This window comes from Globicephala melas, chromosome 2 (genome assembly GCF_963455315.2).
Source record: "Globicephala melas chromosome 2, mGloMel1.2, whole genome shotgun sequence".
Lineage (NCBI taxonomy): Eukaryota > Metazoa > Chordata > Mammalia > Artiodactyla > Delphinidae > Globicephala > Globicephala melas.
Genome location: NC_083315.2, coordinates 98905194 through 98922799, shown reverse-complemented (window position 1 = coordinate 98922799; position 17606 = coordinate 98905194). Strand labels below are relative to the sequence as shown.

General features: G+C 41.0%; 1 protein-coding gene across 2 annotated transcripts in view; it reads right to left on the bottom strand.

Moving 5' to 3' along the window:
• The window catches only part of SCG5 (secretogranin V), a 53947-nt gene that overhangs the window by 14323 nt on the left and 22018 nt on the right, over positions 1-17606 (bottom strand). For both annotated transcript variants that reach the window (XM_060294514.1, XM_060294515.1), the window contains exon 3: positions 241-390. In XM_060294514.1, coding sequence (XP_060150497.1) covers positions 241-390 — 150 coding nt within the window. The remainder of the gene's footprint in view (positions 1-240; positions 391-17606) is intronic.

Below are 17606 nucleotides of genomic sequence, written 5' to 3'. Positions count from 1 at the left end.
AAAGAGGGAGAGAGACAGAAGATAAAGCCTTGGCTAGGGGAGTCCTCTGTGGGTGTATCGGAACACCAGAACTCACCAAGGGTTCTAGAATCAACTTCCCTTTCCAACCCACATACAGATACACAGGGGCTCATCGGAATAGAAATACTATTTCTCTGAACGTGTGCAGCCAATGTTAGAATTTTTAATTTCCTCCCAAAGGCTCTACCTTTCATGAGAACCCAAGGGCATGCCCACTACCTGTTTTTCCAACTGGACAGGGATTTGGAGGGTCTGGGTAGCCCTGATCTTCACTGAAGTCCTTGGGAATGTTGTCACCGGTCAACTCTGCCACAATGTTTGGGATGTTGCCAAAGGGACCCAAGTGCTGAAGACCTTCATGAGCTCCACCTGCCAGGGAATCAGAAGTAGTTCATTTCAGTGCAATGACATTCATTTCAAGTAATATTTATTCGGGCATACCATACAGACAAAGCACTGTGCCTTATGCTGTGGAGAGAAAAAAGGAAATCCAACAGTTCCTACCCTCTAGGGGGTTAAAATTTTAGTTGTGGAAACAGACACATACTGCACATATATCATTTCCACACAGGGCACACTGTGTATGTGCTATAATAGACATGTTAAAATATAGCATTGGGAGCAGAGTAAAGGGAGTGTTTCATTTGGCTGATAGGAGGGGGAGGGCTTCTTGAACGAGTTGGAGCTTGAGTGGCACTGACACAGATGGGCTGGGGTTTGGAAGCTGGGCATGGAGCTCAGGGAAGAGAAGAGGATGCAACTGGCATCCAGGTAAACGAACAGGCTGAATGACAACCAAAGACCACAAAAAAGGGAGATGAAGGAAAAGGTCTTTGTCCTCCTGCCATTCTAGATCAACCACTTAAAACTGGGTGCATTTGCTTCAATTTTCTTCTCTGCACATCTTTTTATATCTAAGTGTTTATTGGTTTTCCACTTACTATTAAAGCATGTGGCTGCATGGTCTCTATGCCCTTGACTATAAATGAATATGTAGTCTTCTATCCAGTGGCTCTACCACAACATTTTAATCATTGCCACTTTGTGGGATGTTTAGCGTTTCCCAATTTACTCTTGGGCATTTAATTTTTTCCATATTTTGGATTCGTTTTCCTCAGGAGAGACTCCCAGAAGTCAAATTACTGGGTCAAAGGCTATATTTTATGGCTCTTTATATTGCCAAACTGTTTTCCAAAAAGGAGGTATCAATTAATAAAATATCATCAAGAAAATCTGAGAATACCATTTTTATAACATCTTAACCAGCATTGGGTTCTACAAAAATAAATTTTTATGTTGTCTTTGCTAATTTAAAATCTTTTAGAAAAATGACTGCTTTATTTTGAATGTCTTTGATTACTAGCTCAAATATTTTTCCATGTGTTTATTTACTAGCTTTAATTTCTTTTCTGTGAGTTGTCTGTTTATGCTCTTGGAATTTTAGTGTTTCTCTTATCAATTTGCATGAACATTTTACATAATAAAGATATCGGGCCTTTGGCCATTACATTTCCTGCAAACACTTCCCCATGTTGTCTGACTGAATTCTGGTTATTAAATTTGTAATATCGATAGTTTGCTAACATAAGTTTTTAATATTTATTCACTCAGACTTGTTATCCTTTGTGATTTCTCCTCACCTTCTAAACTTACAAAACTATTGCCACTTCAAAAGTACTATCAACATTTAGATATTTCTTTCAGTTTTTCTATTTTTAAAATTAACTCTTTGGTACAGCCACTATGAAAACAGGGTGGAGGTTCCTCAAAAAATGAAAAATGGAACTATCATATGATCCAACAACTCCACTCCTGGGTATTTATCCAAAGAAACTGAAAACACTAATTCAAAAATATATATGCAGCCCAATATTCATTGCAGCTTTATTTACAACAGCCAAGATATGAAAGCAACCTAAGTGTCCATCAACAGATGAATGGATAAAGAAGATATATATATATATATATATATATATAAAGAATCTATATCTATATCTATCTATCTATTGAGAGAGTCAGTGGAATATTACTCAGCCATAAAAAAGAATAAAATCTTGCCACTTATGACAACATGGATGGACCTGGAGGGTATTAAGCTAAGTGAAATACTGTATGTTTTCACTTATATATGGCATCTAAAAAACAAAACAAATGAACACATATAACAAAACAGAAACAGATTTGCAGAGACAGAGAACAAACTAGTAGTTGCCAGAAAGGAATGGGGGTGGCAGGGGGTTGGGTGAAATAAATGAAGGGGATTAAGAAGCACAAGCTTGAGGTTATAAAATAAAAAAGTCACAGCGATGTAATGGGCAGCATAAGGAATATACTCAATGATATTATAATAAATTTGTACATTGCATAATCTATAGAAATATTGAATCACTGGGACTCCCCTGGTGGTCCAGTGGTAAAGAATCTCCCTTCCAATGCAGGGGATGCGGTTTCGATCCCTGGTCAGGGAACTAAGATCCCATATGCCACAGGGCAACTAAGCCCATGTGCAAACAACAGAGCCCATGTGTTCTGGAGCCCATGCCACAACTAGAGAGAAACTCAAGCAGACTGCATGCTGTAATGAAAAAGATCATACATGCCTCAACAAAATTTCCGTGTGCCGCAACTAAGACCCAATGCAGCCAAAAAAAAAGGAAAATAAATAAATATTTTTAAAAAACATCGAATCACTATGCTGTGCACCTGGAACTAATATAATATTGCAAGTCAACTATACTTCAAAAAAAAGAAAAGAAAGAATTAACTCTGTAATCTATACGCTATGTGTTTTAGTGCATGTAAAATAATTAACCATTTTCCCATTTGTTAAGTGATTCTGTTCTTCCCCACATATTTCATTCCTTCAGCAAATATTTAGGTGCCCCATAGATACCAAAACCTGCTCTGAATACCAAGGCACAGCAGTGAATAAGAGCAACTTATGTTGTGTAACTTGCTTTACTTAAATATAATGCATATCAACTTCCGGACTCTCCTCTTGTAGCCTTAATATCCTATAAGGTTCAGGAACCTTACTTTTCCAACCCTAGAGCAGCCATTTCAGGAATGAATTCCTATTCATTAACCTTATTGTGACACAGCTCCCTTGATGCACAATCACCCTGTACATAGACCTATACACAAAGGGCCAAATCAAAAGGTGTTTGTTTGATGTGCATGAAATTAGAACAAAATCAGGCTAAGGTAACCATATTTCCACCTTCATGAGAAGAATGGTCTTGCCAACAGTTTATATTACCTAAGTCTAGCTGGGTGAGGCTCTATTTTCCCCTGGATGAGCTGAGCCAAGGTGTGCCCTCTGACACTTGCTTTATATTTTTCTCTTTTTTGGTTGAACTAGCTCCCCTTTGGATCAACACAATTTTTCTTTGGAAATAATATATTCAGTAGGATCATGGCTAGCTCTTAGTGTCCTGGGAATCATATGGTCTCTTTGAAGTGACATTGCATCTTTTTGTCTTAATTTATTATGTTTGATTAACATTTATTCTTTTTTGTTTGTTTCTTTGTTTTTTTGACCTCACAGCATGGCACGTGGGATCTTAGCTCCCCAACCAGGGATCGAACCTGCGTCCCCTGCAGTGGAAGTGCGGAGTCTTAACCACTGCATCACCACGGAAGTCCAGATTAACATTTATTCTTAAAAGGATAATTGTACCTCCTTTAATTCCAAATTCCTCTATCTTCCAAATATAGACACTGTAAAGTAACTGGGTTGTTTTGTGAGCAAGCCTGCAAAATTTCTACATTTAAAGAAAAATATATTATTTTTATAAATTTTCCTTGTGAGTATTTAAGATGTATTTTTATATAATCCATAAACATCTAAATACAGCCAAGGGCTTCCCTGGTGGCACAGTAGTTAAGAATCTGCCTGCCAATGCAGGGTACATGGGTTCAAGCCCTGGTCTGGGAAGATCCCACATGCCGCGGAGCAACTAAATCCGTGTGCCACAACTACTGAGCCTGCGAGCCACAACTACTGAAGCCCACGCACCTAGAGCCTTGCTCTGCAAGAGAGAAGCCACCGCAATGAGAAGCCTGCGCACCGCAACAAAGAGTAGCCCTCACTAGCTGCAACTACAGAAAGCCTGCGCACAGCAACGAAGACCCAACACAGCCAAAAATAAATATATAAAGTAAATATGTTAAAAAATATATAGCCAATTATTCAACATTCTTAATCATATTCTTTTATATCCTTATTCATATTTTATCTCTTTATCATAATCTGATGGCTATGTGTTAAAATCTATTACTACCAATAAGTGTCTGTCAGTATCTTTTATTTCTCACCATTTTTACTTTAGCATTTTGATGCTATGCTAAGTGGCATGTCCAAGAGTATAAATTCTTCATTTTAATTGTGTTATTAATTGGCAAAGTAAAAAATTAATGGACAAATCATATCTTTTTTTAAAACATCTTTATTGGAGTATAATTGGTATACAATGGTGTGTTAGTTTCTGCTTTATAACAAAGTGAATCAGCTATACATATACATATATCTCCATATCTCCTCCCTCTTGGGTCTCCCTCCCACCCTCCCTATCCCACCCCTCTAGGTGGTCACAAAGCACCGAGCTGATCTCCCTGTGCTATGTGGCTGCTTCCCACTAGCTATCTATTTTACATTTGGTAGTGTATATATGTCCATGCCACTCTCTCACTTCATCCCAGCTTACCCTCCCCCCTCCCTGTGTCCTCGAGTCCATTCTCTGCATCCGTGTCTTTATTCCTGTCCTGCCCCTAGGTTCTTCATAACCATTTAATTATTTATATTTAGATTCCATATATATGTGTTAGCATACGGTATTTGTTTTTCTCTTTCTGACTTACTTCACTCTGTATGACAGTCTCTAGGTCCATCCCCCTCACTACAAATAACTCAATTTCATTTCTTTTTATGGCTGAGTACAATTCCAATGTATATATGTGCCACATCTTCTTTATCCATTCATCTGTCGATGGACACTTAGGTTTCTTCCATGTCCTGGCTATTGTAAATAGAGCTACAATGAACATTGTGGTATATGACTCTTCTTGAATTACGGTTTTCTCAGGGTTTATGCCCAGTAGTGGGATTTATGGGTTGTATGGTAGTTCTATTTTTAGTTTCTTAAGGAACCTCCATACTGTTCTCCATAGTGGCTGTATTAATTTACATTCCCACCAACAGTGCAAGAGGGTTCCCTTTTCTCCACACCCTCTCCAGCATTTATTGTTTGTAGATTTTTTGATGACGGCCATTCTGACTGGTGTGAGGTGATACCTCATTGTAGTTTTGATTTGCATTTCTCTAATGACTAGTGATGTTGAGCATCCTTTCATGTGTTTGTTGGCAATCTGTATATCTTCTTTGGAGAAGTGTCTATTTAGGTCTTCTGCCCATTTCTGGATTGGGTTGTTTGCTTTTTTGTTATTGAGCTGCATGAGCTGCTTGTAAATTTTGGAGATTAATCCTTTGTCAGTTGCTTCATTTGCAAATAATTTCTCCCATTCTGAGGGTTGTCTTTTGGTCTTGTTTATGGTTCCCTTTGCTGTGCAAAAGCTTTTAAGTTTCATTAGGCCCCATTTGTTTATTTTTGTTTTTATTTCCATTTCTCTAGGAGGTGGGTCAAAAAGGATCTTGCTGTGATTTATGTCATAGTGTTCTGCCTATGTTTTGCTCTAAGAATTTTATAGTGTGTGGCCTTACATTTAGGTCTTTAATCCATTTTGAGTTTATTTTTGTGTATGGTGTTAGGGAGTGTTCTAATTTCATTCTTTTACATGTAGCTGTCCAGTTTTCCCAGCACCACTTACTGAAGAGGCTGTCTTTTCTGCATTTATATTCTTGCCTCCTTTATCAAAACTAAGGTGACCATATGTGCGTGGGTTTACCTCTCGGCTTTCTATCCTGTTCCATTGATCTATATTTCTGTTTTTGTGCCAGTACCATACTGTCCTGATTACTGTAGCTTTGTAGTATAGTCTGAAGTCTGGGCGCCTGATTCCTCCAGCTCTGTGACAAATCATATCTTGATACATATTTCTTCTATTAGCTTTGCCACTCTCATTCTGTTGTTTTGTCTGGTGAATCTTTGATCATTCTTTTATTTTTAACCTTTCTTTATCTCTCTGATGACTTTTCCAATTCACACTGAGGTGCCTGCCTTCAGAGACATTCTAGAAATTCACATTTATTAACTCACATTAACCCAAGACCTGCAAAACGTTAGAGAGACAGATCAGTACACTTGGTATTGATATATTCGAAGTTCTGTACAATCTTGGCATTAGAGCCACCACTGTGCTTGCTATAGGGCATGCCTTCTGGTGTGTCAATACATGTCTCAACTTTTGAAAGCACCCTAGCCTTAAGTGCCAGGAATTATCCAACTTGGCTTCAGAAAGAGTGCATGTCTTAATGCTCCATTAGTAATTAATGAAAGAAGCAAACACAGTTTCCTTTATGGAAGACCTGCCAAGGCTCTGTTTACCTCTGTGTACCAGTGCCATTAGAATGAATGGTACTCTTGTTAGGAAGCAACAGATGTTTAGCACCAGGCAGATACATTATAACACAGGCTCTTTTAAAACTATATTTAATGACATCAAATCAAGAAATACTGAGGAACTATGGGAGATAGATGGAAGTAAAAAAAAAAATGCTATCCTTTGCTCTCCAAGAGCTTGAATTTTATAGACAAGTAACCACATATAGAAAATAATTAGAAAAAGATATAATTGAGTATACAATCAAATGCTAGTTATCTGGTTCAGTATAATGTTTAGATTATGCTGATCTATTGCACCTGAAACCAAGTCAACCAAACTGTTAGGATGCCATGGATGCTATTTGGTCCATTTGTCTCATACTCAACCAAACATATTTTTAAATCATTATTCAGTCAGCTTAAAAAAATATGTACTGAGTACATACTACACATCAAGACGTGGACTAGAGGGTCAGTGATGAACCAGGTAAATATGGGCCCTGCTCTCACAGAGCTTACAGTCTGTAAGAGATACATAATGGAACACATATTTAATGATACAGATGAACTTATTTACAGAACAGAAATAGACTCACAGACATAGAAAACAAACTCATAGTTACCAAAGGGGAAAGGGTTAAAAGGGGGAGGGATAAATTAGGAGTTTGGGATTAACATATACACACTAATATATATAAAATAGGCTACTCTATAGCACAGGAAACTATACTCGATATTTCGTAATAACCTATAATGGAAAAGAATCTGAAAAAGAATGTAGCTGAAAGAATATATCTGAAAAGAATCTGAAAAAGAATATATATATATTATATATATATAGGTGTATAACTGAGTCACTTTGCTATACACTTGAAATTAACACAACATTGTAAATTAACTATAACTCAATAAAAAAAGAAGCGCAGATTTAAGATGCAGAGTTGTGATGCACTTATAGTGTAACTGGGATACAGTGAGATGTCACAGGTGTGTAGAGAAGAAACATCTAACCCAGATCTAAGATGTGGAGGATTGCCTGCAAGAAGAATGTGCCAATGATTATGTGCAGTGCTGTAGAAGACACAAACATAAAAGACACGATTCCTGCTCTCTACTTGGTTCTTCATTCTAGTTGGTTGTTTAACACCAACACAATAAGCCAGTGGTACGTGATAAGATACATTCCCTGATATAATTCATTATGGCATAGACTATAAATGATGTAGACATTCAGGAAATAGGGAACCTTCCAGGAAAACTTCCATGGAAGAGGTGACACTTAAGTTGAATCATGAAAGGCAGGATCCATCCTTACAGGTGGCAACGAAAAAACCACACGCGAGGGCACAGAGGTAGGTGTGAGCATGGGATATTTGAGCACCAGCGATGAGCACTGCTGGGGAAGGGAGAAGCTGGATGGGAGAGGAGAAGGCCAATGCCAAGCCGAAAAGTATGAATTGATATAACAAATAGCAACCAATATAACAAAAGCTTTCTGGGCAGGAGAGTGATATAATAATTGGATGTTGTATAGAACATTAATTTATCAACAGTTTAAAGCCCCCTTTCCTACCTCGGGGTGCACATCAGTATCACTTGTGGAGTTTTTCAAAATTCCAATGCCCTCTACTCCAGATCCACTGCACCCTGAAGACCACTGTACATAGGTAAATTGGAAGGAAGTTAAGAAGACCTAATAAAAGGCTATTGCTAACAACTCAGGGGAGAAGCGATAAGGATTGGGGTTGGGGTGGCCACAGCATGAGTAGAAATAAGAGAAATTTCAAACAGTGCACAAGGGAGAGATGAGTCAAGAGTCCATGAGGTTTCCAAAGTCTAGAGCCCCCTTGATTTGGGAAAATAATGCCATTGGCAAAGACAGGATCTTTCATTACAGCTTTTAAATTATTTCAGGCAATTAATTATTTCTATCCTGTGATGATACTTTGTTTGTTTCCGTCACACCCACATGTTTCTAGAATAGACAGAAAATATTTAATTCTTGCCAAATAAGTTATAAGCCCTTTTGCTTATATAAACCTTGCTTTATACAATAAAACTGGGACCACCCAGCTGTTTATTTTCAAATTCTAGATATCAAATCATTGGTAGGTTTTCTCTGCATTGTTGTGGCAATAAAATGCCAGTCAGTTGTGATGTTCAGAGGCAAGGGAGAGCAGGGAAGGGGAAGAAGGGAAAGGGACCTGGGTTGGTCTGACCTAGGCCAAGGCCCTTAAATCTCCTTCTTGGCCTGCACTGGAGCCCTCCATAAAAATCTGCCAAGGCTGTTTCCACATCTTGGGGAATTTCTCCAACATCTCTCAGCTCTTTCCCGCACTCCCATCCCTGCTTTGTGCTGGGATTCTCCCTCCTCTGCGTGTCCTTTTAGTTTGGCAATTCTAATGGGTGGTTGATCTTGTTGGTTTCAGACAGCTATCTGGTCAGCCTCAGCTCCATGCTTTGCCACCTGTAGCCTTGGCTGGTCTCAACATGGCAGCTCCCAGCAAGACTCCAGAGGACCACCAGCCGGGAGCCAGCACTACCAATAATCACTTATCCAGAAAAAGGCACTCACTCTTCTAGTTAATTAAAAACTCCATTCAGTTTCAAGTCCATTTTCCTGCCTTAGTGATTCTGAAGATCAGTTGTCATTATCTAGTAAATGAAAATATGAAAACTGAATACTACTTACTGACCCCTAAAATTTTACCCGGCTCTGGACAGTCATGGGTTTTTTTTTTGTTATAACAGTTGAATTTTTTAGCTGTTTAGTTATGCAGTAAATCTTCTGTATCGCACCTTATCTTGATGTCATCTAACTCTCCTAAATGTAGTGCATAAAAAACAAAATCTGAATAAGAACCTGCTGTATAAAAAAATAAATAAAATTCAAAACAAAAACAATAAAATCTGAGCGAACTGGGGTTTCCAATTATAGTAACGTCTCACTTATCTCTTTACTGGAGAATGTGGTTTTCCACATAGTATCCAGATAACTGAAACATCCCCATTAACATGAATATTCATGTATTTAACCACTTTAAGGGAAAATTTTCACCATGAATTTTAGGTAAATACTCTACACAGCAGCTTTGAAATATGGCTTTACCTCTTCTTGATAACTTGGGCCTAGTATTGGGAATATCCGTGACTGTGTAGTTTTGTAGCAGTGTGTTCTCAGAGCATTAAAATGCATACAGCAATACAACTGTATTAAGCGGTCCCAGCTGCTAGGGCTTTTAAAGTTCTTTGTCTCCTCCCTCTTTGTAAGCTATTAATCCCAGTCATCCCCAGTGCTTTTCATAATAAAGCTCAGTGCATAAATAAATAAACGGAGTGGGTCAAGGCCCTGTAAGTCCTGTCTTCAAATTTGCTTCACCACACACATATGCATCACACGAGGATCTCGTCAAAATGCAGAGTCTGATCAAAAGATGGGGTGGACCTGCCTCTGCATTTCTTACGAGCCCCCAGGTGATGCCGATGCTATTGCTCCATTAACCACACCTTCAGCCGCGAGGGCTCGAAAACCAGAGGGCCAGACTTATTCGAATTATATGCAAAATAAGAGTCAGCACTGAGAGAGACCTTGGAGTGACCACCTTGGTTCATGGAGTTTGTGACATTCAGCACGGCTGCTGAGAGGCTTTTTAAAAGTCACTTGAGGTTTCAGATAAGGGAGCTCTAGCTACAGCTGAAGTCCCTTTATTTAAGGTTGTATTTTAATTATAGAGGCACTCGCACACATTTCACAAGAAAAGGAGCCCACTGCACCCTTTCCCATTCTAATTAATTCCGTGGGCACTGGAAGTAAAGACCTGCTCATGAAGCACGAAGGTTATGTTCTCAGGGAATAAGCGACGTCCTCTGCGGAGCCCATTGCTTCGCGCCACGATGCAAGAGCCCGGGGCTGAGGGGGCTAGTTTTGGTAGAAGTCAAGGTTGGTCAGAAAAGAAAAAAATGAACAGGGCCTGCACCACTCCCCCGCCTTTTTGTAACGCTCTGATTTCAACACTTTCAAAGTACTTTCATCTCCTTATTAAAACCATTTTCGTGAGGTCAGTGGGACGAGCGTTACTACTCATAACTGTGAGAAAGGGAGTCCTAGGAGATCGTTACTTGCCTAAAGCCGCTCAGCGAGTCAGTGCTTTTGGGAGCCTGGGATCCCAGCGCTGTTTCCAGGCACCAGGAGAGCCCTCCCGGGGCCTCCTGCCGTCCATCATCCACAGATCAGCTCGTGCTCCCGAACAATAGTTGGTAGCACGGCCTATCCGCATGAAAGGGGCCTCTCTCGTATTTTCTAGCCCACTCCGAGGCTCCAGAGTGTCAGCGACCAGGGCGGGGGTCGACGGCCCCCCTCGAGCCAGGCACCAGCGGGGTGACTCTAAGACAGGGCTGCAGCCGCGGGCCTCCCCACCGTGGGTCCCGCGTGTCTGAGCGCCAGCCTCACGCCAGAAGGTTGAGAGTGGCCAGGCACAGCCCCTGCCCTGCAGACTCGGCTTCACAATCCGGCAACACCCTGCCAAGCTCGCAGCCAGGAGTCTCACCCGCAGCCCCGCGCTGGGGCCGCCGGGGGGACCGTGCGACGGGGCAGCCTGGTGCCAGGGAGCCGGTCACCTTCCTCCTAAAGAAGGAGTTCCGTGAGGAGAGTTTGGCAGGCAGCGGGCACACTCGCCTGAATACCAGCCATTCGGCTGAAGGGAACGGATCCAGCAGTTTTCACTTATGTTACCACAAACAGCAGATGCTAAAAATACACTGCGGTCTGGGCCTTCATTCCAACCGCGTGTCTCCATACATCATTTATAAAGCGATGTCCAGCTTTCCTTTTGTTCACGGTCTGGGAGACTGAAGCAGCCAGAGAGGTGATCCCAACTAATGCTGCCCTCTTTTGGTTTGTCCCTTTGAAGGGGCAAAGGAGGGGGCAGCTGAGAAAGGGGAAAGAAAGCCGAAAGACAGCAAAGGCCCCCGGCGGGGAGGAAAGAAAAGTGAAGCAGGCGGGGCCCCTCATATTGGTTTCCGAGGCCACAGGGCAGGTGTGGGTGCTGTGATCAGGCAGCCCCGGCTAGACATGAGGGGACAGAGGGGGCTTAAGGAGGAAGGGCTGGCTGGCCCCAAAAGCTTGAGGGTTTTTTCCCACAACCTATAAACACACTTTTACAAAAAGTGCCGTCACTTCTCAGCTTGGAGGACAACAAGCGGGCCTTGGGGATGTGGCGGGTTCAGTTTCAGACCACCACAATCAAGCAAATATCACAATAAAGCCAGTCCCACAAATGTGTGGGTTTCCCAGCGCATATAAAAGTTATGTTCCCACTATACTGTAGTCTGTTAGGTGTGCAATAGCATCATGCCTAAAACAAAATGCACATACCTTCATTAAAAAATACCGTCTTGGGTTTCCCTGGTGGCGCAGTGGTTGAGAGTCCGCCTGCCGATGCAGGGGACACGGGTTCGTGCCCCGGTCCGGGAAGATCCCACATGCCGCGGAGCGGCTGGGCCCGTGAGCCATGGCCGCTGAGCCTTTGCGTCCGGAGCCTGTGCTCCGCAACGGGAGAGGCCGCAACAGTGAGAGGCCCGCGTACCGCAAAAAACAAAACAAACAAACAAAAAAACATCTAGCTAAAAAGTGCTAACCATCCTCCGAGCCTTCAGCAAGGCGTAGTAGTAACATCAAAGATCACTGATCACAGATCACCATAACAAATACAATAACAATGAAAAAGTTTGACTTATTGAGAGAATTACCAAAATGTGACACAGACACAAAGTGAGCAAATGCTGTTGGGAAAATGGCACCGATAGACTTGCTTATCACAGGGTTGCCACAGACCTTCAATTTGTCAAAAACGCAACATCTGTGCAGTGCAATAAAATGAGATATGACTGTAACCTGTCACCTCCCGTACAGCCATGGGTTTCTCCTTAGCGCAGCGTTCAGGCAAGTTTCAGGCAAGCACACGACTGTCTGCACTGGAGCAAAGACAGAAGCAAGGAGAAAGGGCTGGAAAGAGACAAACAACTTAGCCCTTATTAACGGGGGAAAAATACCTGAAAGAAATGGCCCGCTTAATGGGTGAGATTTTTAAATTTTTGATGTCTGACATTTGTTTCTTCTTCCTTCAAGCCCAATAATTTAAGTGGGATAAAAGGAAGAAATGAAAACAATTAAGAGTAGTTTCTGCAGATTCACAGACATAGAGAACAGACTTGTGGTTGCCAAGGAGGAGGTGGGGTGGGGGAGGGAAGAACTGGGAGTTTGGGGTTAGCAGATGCAAACTATTATACATAGGATGGATAAACAACAAGGTCCTACTGTATAGCACAGGGAACTATATTCAATATCCAATGATAAACCATAATGGAAAAGAATAGGAAAAAGAATATATATGTATATGTATAACTGAATCACTTTGCTGTATAGAGGAAATTAACACAACATAGTAAATCAGCTATACTTCAATAAAATTTTCTTTTAAAAGTAGCTTTCTGTACATGTCCATTCTCAAAACTAACTCTGTGCATTAAGGCCTTTTTTGCTTTGATTCCTGGTGAGAAATGAGTCCTAAAATTCAAACATAGTTATGAAAAGCAACTAATTTTCATTTACTAAGACCCACAGACAAGAGAGCACCTTTTATATAAAGAACCTTTATAGCCTCCCTTTTTTCGGGCCCTGGGTTCAAATCCACATGCTCTCGCACATCTGATGACATCCCAAACCCTTTTTCACTTGGGCATAATTTGCTAATTGCATAGCTAAGTGCCTGAAATGTAGTAAGAACTCAATAAATGTTAACTGCTTTCATTATCCAATCCATGTTTCCTAACAGCACAATTAACAGAGGCCAAATTCACTATCCTACTTATTTTTCATTCTGATGCCCACAGTTCTGTATTTGGGGCAGTGAGAAACAGGGGCTCAAAAACAGTTGAACTTTTTACTTACAGCAGCGCCTCCTCATCCACTAAAAACTAAAAAATTAATGCTTGAACTCATTCTACTCATTTTTTTCAGGGCAAGCACCCCTCTGCCTCAACCAGGCAGCATAATCTCTTTCTCAAGGCTTTGCCATCTACTTACAGGGGACAAAACACATCCACATAAACACATATAAGTGCCAATTTCATGAAACAGACCATGAGCACAGTGGGGGAAAAGAAACATGTATCCTAGAATGAGAAAATGAGCATCTGATCATGTACAATTAGAGATGGATGTTATGTCCTCAACTCTCCTCCCTAGTAACAGAATGTAGTTTAGGCTGTTTAGAACGGTGAGGACTTATGTTGCAACATTCACATTCTCTAAACTCATGACAAGTGACCCCAAAGCACACAACATTTGGTAATTGAGAAAAACAAAGGAATGATTCTATCTATGCTGAACTGGCTTATTCATCGATTTGCCCCGGGGCAGGGGGCTGGTCCAGGCAGCTTGCTAAAGCTATCTTAACGCTCTGAGTGCGAGCCTGGTCCCTCAACAGGGACTTACCCACGTAGCCTGCATCACTGGCCAATGCACCCCATTTCAGCGGCATCATCCTATACATACCGGACAGATCTGAATTGAGTTGCGCCTGTTGGCAGGGAAGCAAAAATGAAACTCACTGTTGATATTTTGTCTTGAAAGGCATTTGTTTTCATGGCTTTTCTTTCTTCTTTTGCTTCCTCCCTCATCCTAGGATCTAAAAGACTCAGGCTCCTTTGGGACCAAAGGCAACATTATCAGCTTCTACTCGGAGGCACGCAAACAGTGAAGGCAGAAAGTCGGGGTTGAAGTGTACTGCGTTTGTAGCTTTCACATCTCCATATGGTCCCAATTTAGGATCACAAGCAGAGTTGTTTATTTTAGAAAAGCTTTTTAGTTCACTTTTAAGGTATTTTGCTTAGGCATTGCTTGCTTTTCAAAAGGAGAAAATGTGTATTTTTTTCCAAAGTGGTGTTTGTTTTGGCTGTTTACTCATTTGCAAAAGTTCAGATTCTATTCTGTGAATTTAACTCATTTTCCTGCAGCCACAAGCCCCGCCCCTGCCCAACACATACACCCCAAAACTCCAAATTAAAGCAAAATACATTAATTTGAAAATGAGGCATTTTTAGGGTAGCTGTGAATTTTGTGGGTTTTGAAAACATCATTTTAACAGGTAATTTACAGTAGCATTTTCAGTCCCTTCATGTAACTTCATTTGCTGCCTGAAATGAAGTCTCTATTTGGCAATTTGTATGGAGGCCAGGTATGTTTTTGTACTGAGGTTAAAACCCATTTAGGGTCCTTTAAAACCTGTAGGCTATGATTCTTGCTGAAATTATATGACTTAACTGGGAGGCAGTGGAGCTTAAGTTGAGGTATCAACTAATGTTGAAAAAATGGGACTACAGACAAAATTGTGGGGGGATTGGTAGTAGGTGAGGATATTGGTAAAAAAGGCAAACTATGAACTTGGACCCCCTAGCACCTGGTTCCATCCAGGAGTCCTGCTGTCTCCAACTATTCAAAGCCCCCAACCGCATCTTCCTTTCTGAAACTTCACTTACTGATGACATCCTCTGTCCAGAGCCTGGGCGTCATTCCTGACACAAATCCTGGGTGTCATTCCTCTACTAAGAAGTATGAATTAACCCGTGGTACTCTGCTCCTGTATAATATATTTGCACCTTAGAGAATTCTTGGGATAATTATTTTAACTTAAAGTCATGACTCCACTAACAGGAGTTCCAGTCCCCCTGGTGTACCAGCTAAAGAGACAAGCAGGCTATGTCAGGTTCTCAGGTCAGGAGGAAGGACAATGGCAGTGACGATCCTGATAGGCAGGCAGAAATAAACGTAAGGAGGACATCAGAGGCCAAACCGGAGCCAAGTAAATGGCTGCAAGGTTCATGATTAGTGATTAAGCATCCAAGGAAATAGCTTCCAACACAAAGGAAAAAGAAGTAGGGCTGCAGAAGTGTAGAAAATAGGGAAAAAATGACTGCGTGAGCCGACAGGTGACGTCAACGACAAGCCATTTGGGATCGTGGAGGTGGTCCCCTGCTCCAGACTTAAAGCTCTTTGATAATTTCTTTCCCACCAGCTTGAGTGTTACAGGGGCAGCAGGTCACTAGGAACACAGAGCTGAGAAGGAGGCGTGAATAAAGGGTAGCAGAGGCCATGGCGGGTCCATTCTGGATGGGATGGAGATGGGAGGTGACAGGGCTTAGCAGTCATGTGCTTGGTGTCAAGAGTCTCCTTTGTGAGGTTCTGTACTGGCCAGAGGAGCAGCAACCTAGCCCAGAAGGTACATGCCCAGGAATGCAATCATTTCCTATGGCAGTCCTCTTGTCTGTAGATTAAGACAAAGGGACTCAATTCCGGTCAGGGAAGGCCTCTGGGCCATGACAAAGAACGATCCCACCTGGTCTTACCAATTGGTATCTGCATTATCGATCCCCTGTTTCCCTTTCTCCATCCAAAGCTGCTATAAGTAACTAAGCATCTTATAAAGAGCTAGCATAAACATTTGTTTTGGACAAACAGTGATCTCCTTATAGGACATTCTTTTCTGAGTTTCTAGCAGTTATTACCTTTCTTCTTTCTTTCTTTTTTGTTTTTGAATTGCAGCCTCGGGAGGAGAGGGCAGGTGGTGTGTGTGTAGGAGGGTTGGTGGGCAGGGGTGGGCACCGGGACTAAATCCTCCGCAAACATTTGGTATAGTTTTTCTGGCCTGTAGTTTTCCCATCTCACACACATATTCCCAACTTCTTCCTTTTGTAGCCATGTAATCCCTGCCTGGCGACGTTATTAAGAATAAAACAACATCGTCACACACTGTGGATGGGAATGTACTAGGATACAGCTGCTTCAGGACACAATCTGGCAGCTCTTCAAACGGTTCAACAGAGCTATCATATGACCCAGCAATTCCAGGTCTAGGTATATACCCAAGAGAAATTAAAACATTCACCCACCCAAAACTCGTACTCAATGTTCATAGCAACATTATCCATCATAGCCAAAAAGTGGAAATAAACTAAATGTCCATCAATTTTAAAAAGGAATAAGACAACGTCAAAACCAACAAAAAATGCTTAGCTACTTACTGAGTATAAAATAAGTGCCAAGCACCATACCTGGAGCTAGGGGCTCATGGCATGCTGGAGGAGACACAAAGTTGGTTGTCACAAAGCTGTGTGGAAAGTGGAAGCAGCTCCCACAAGGGAGGACAGAAGAAGGGTATACGCCATGCAACACTGAAGTGATAACTCACGCGTTTCTTCTGAACCTTAAAAATGGCAATCTTTCTTACCCACAAATGGTAATGGGAGTGAAGAAAGCAGAATTCAAATTCATTCATAAATCCAGACTTACATTTTAAAATAGCCTTAAAAAATAATTTAAAAGATTTTTAAATGGCTTCAGCCTCTCCACCCACCTTACCAACCAAAATTTTAACTAGAACTACTGATGAGAAACAATTAAATTTCATAGTCTCTCTTTACTTGCAATAGTAGATAGCAGCTCTGTCCTATAGAAATATAATGAAAGCTACATAGGTAATTTAAAATTGTCTAGTAGTCTCATTTCAAAAAAATAAAGAGGAACAGATGAAGTTAAATTTAATAACTAGAAAAATGTATTCCAAACGATGCAAATTGCTATATCAACATGTGATCAATATAAAAAATGACCTATATATTTTGCATTCTTTCTTTCTTTCTTTTTTTTTTTTGGTACTGCCTTCAAAATCTGGGTTGTAGTTTAGAGTACATCGCAATTCCAACCAGCCATATGTCAAGTGTGTAGTAGTCACCCATGGCTGGGGTCTGTGTGGACAGCTCAAGTTCACAGAGGAGGTGAGGCATGCTAGGCAAAAGTGGAGGCTCTGCAGTCTGAATGCTTGAGTTTGAATCTTGGCTCCATCACACTACTGTATGACCTCATCTGTAAAATGAGAATACAAATAATGCCAATTTGAAGGGGTTGGTATGAGGATAAAATTAAAAAAAAATAATATAAATCAATCAATCAAATAAATTTTAAAATAATAAAATAATTTAACAAATTTAATTTAAAAATAAAAAATAAAACAAATAATAAAAATATAA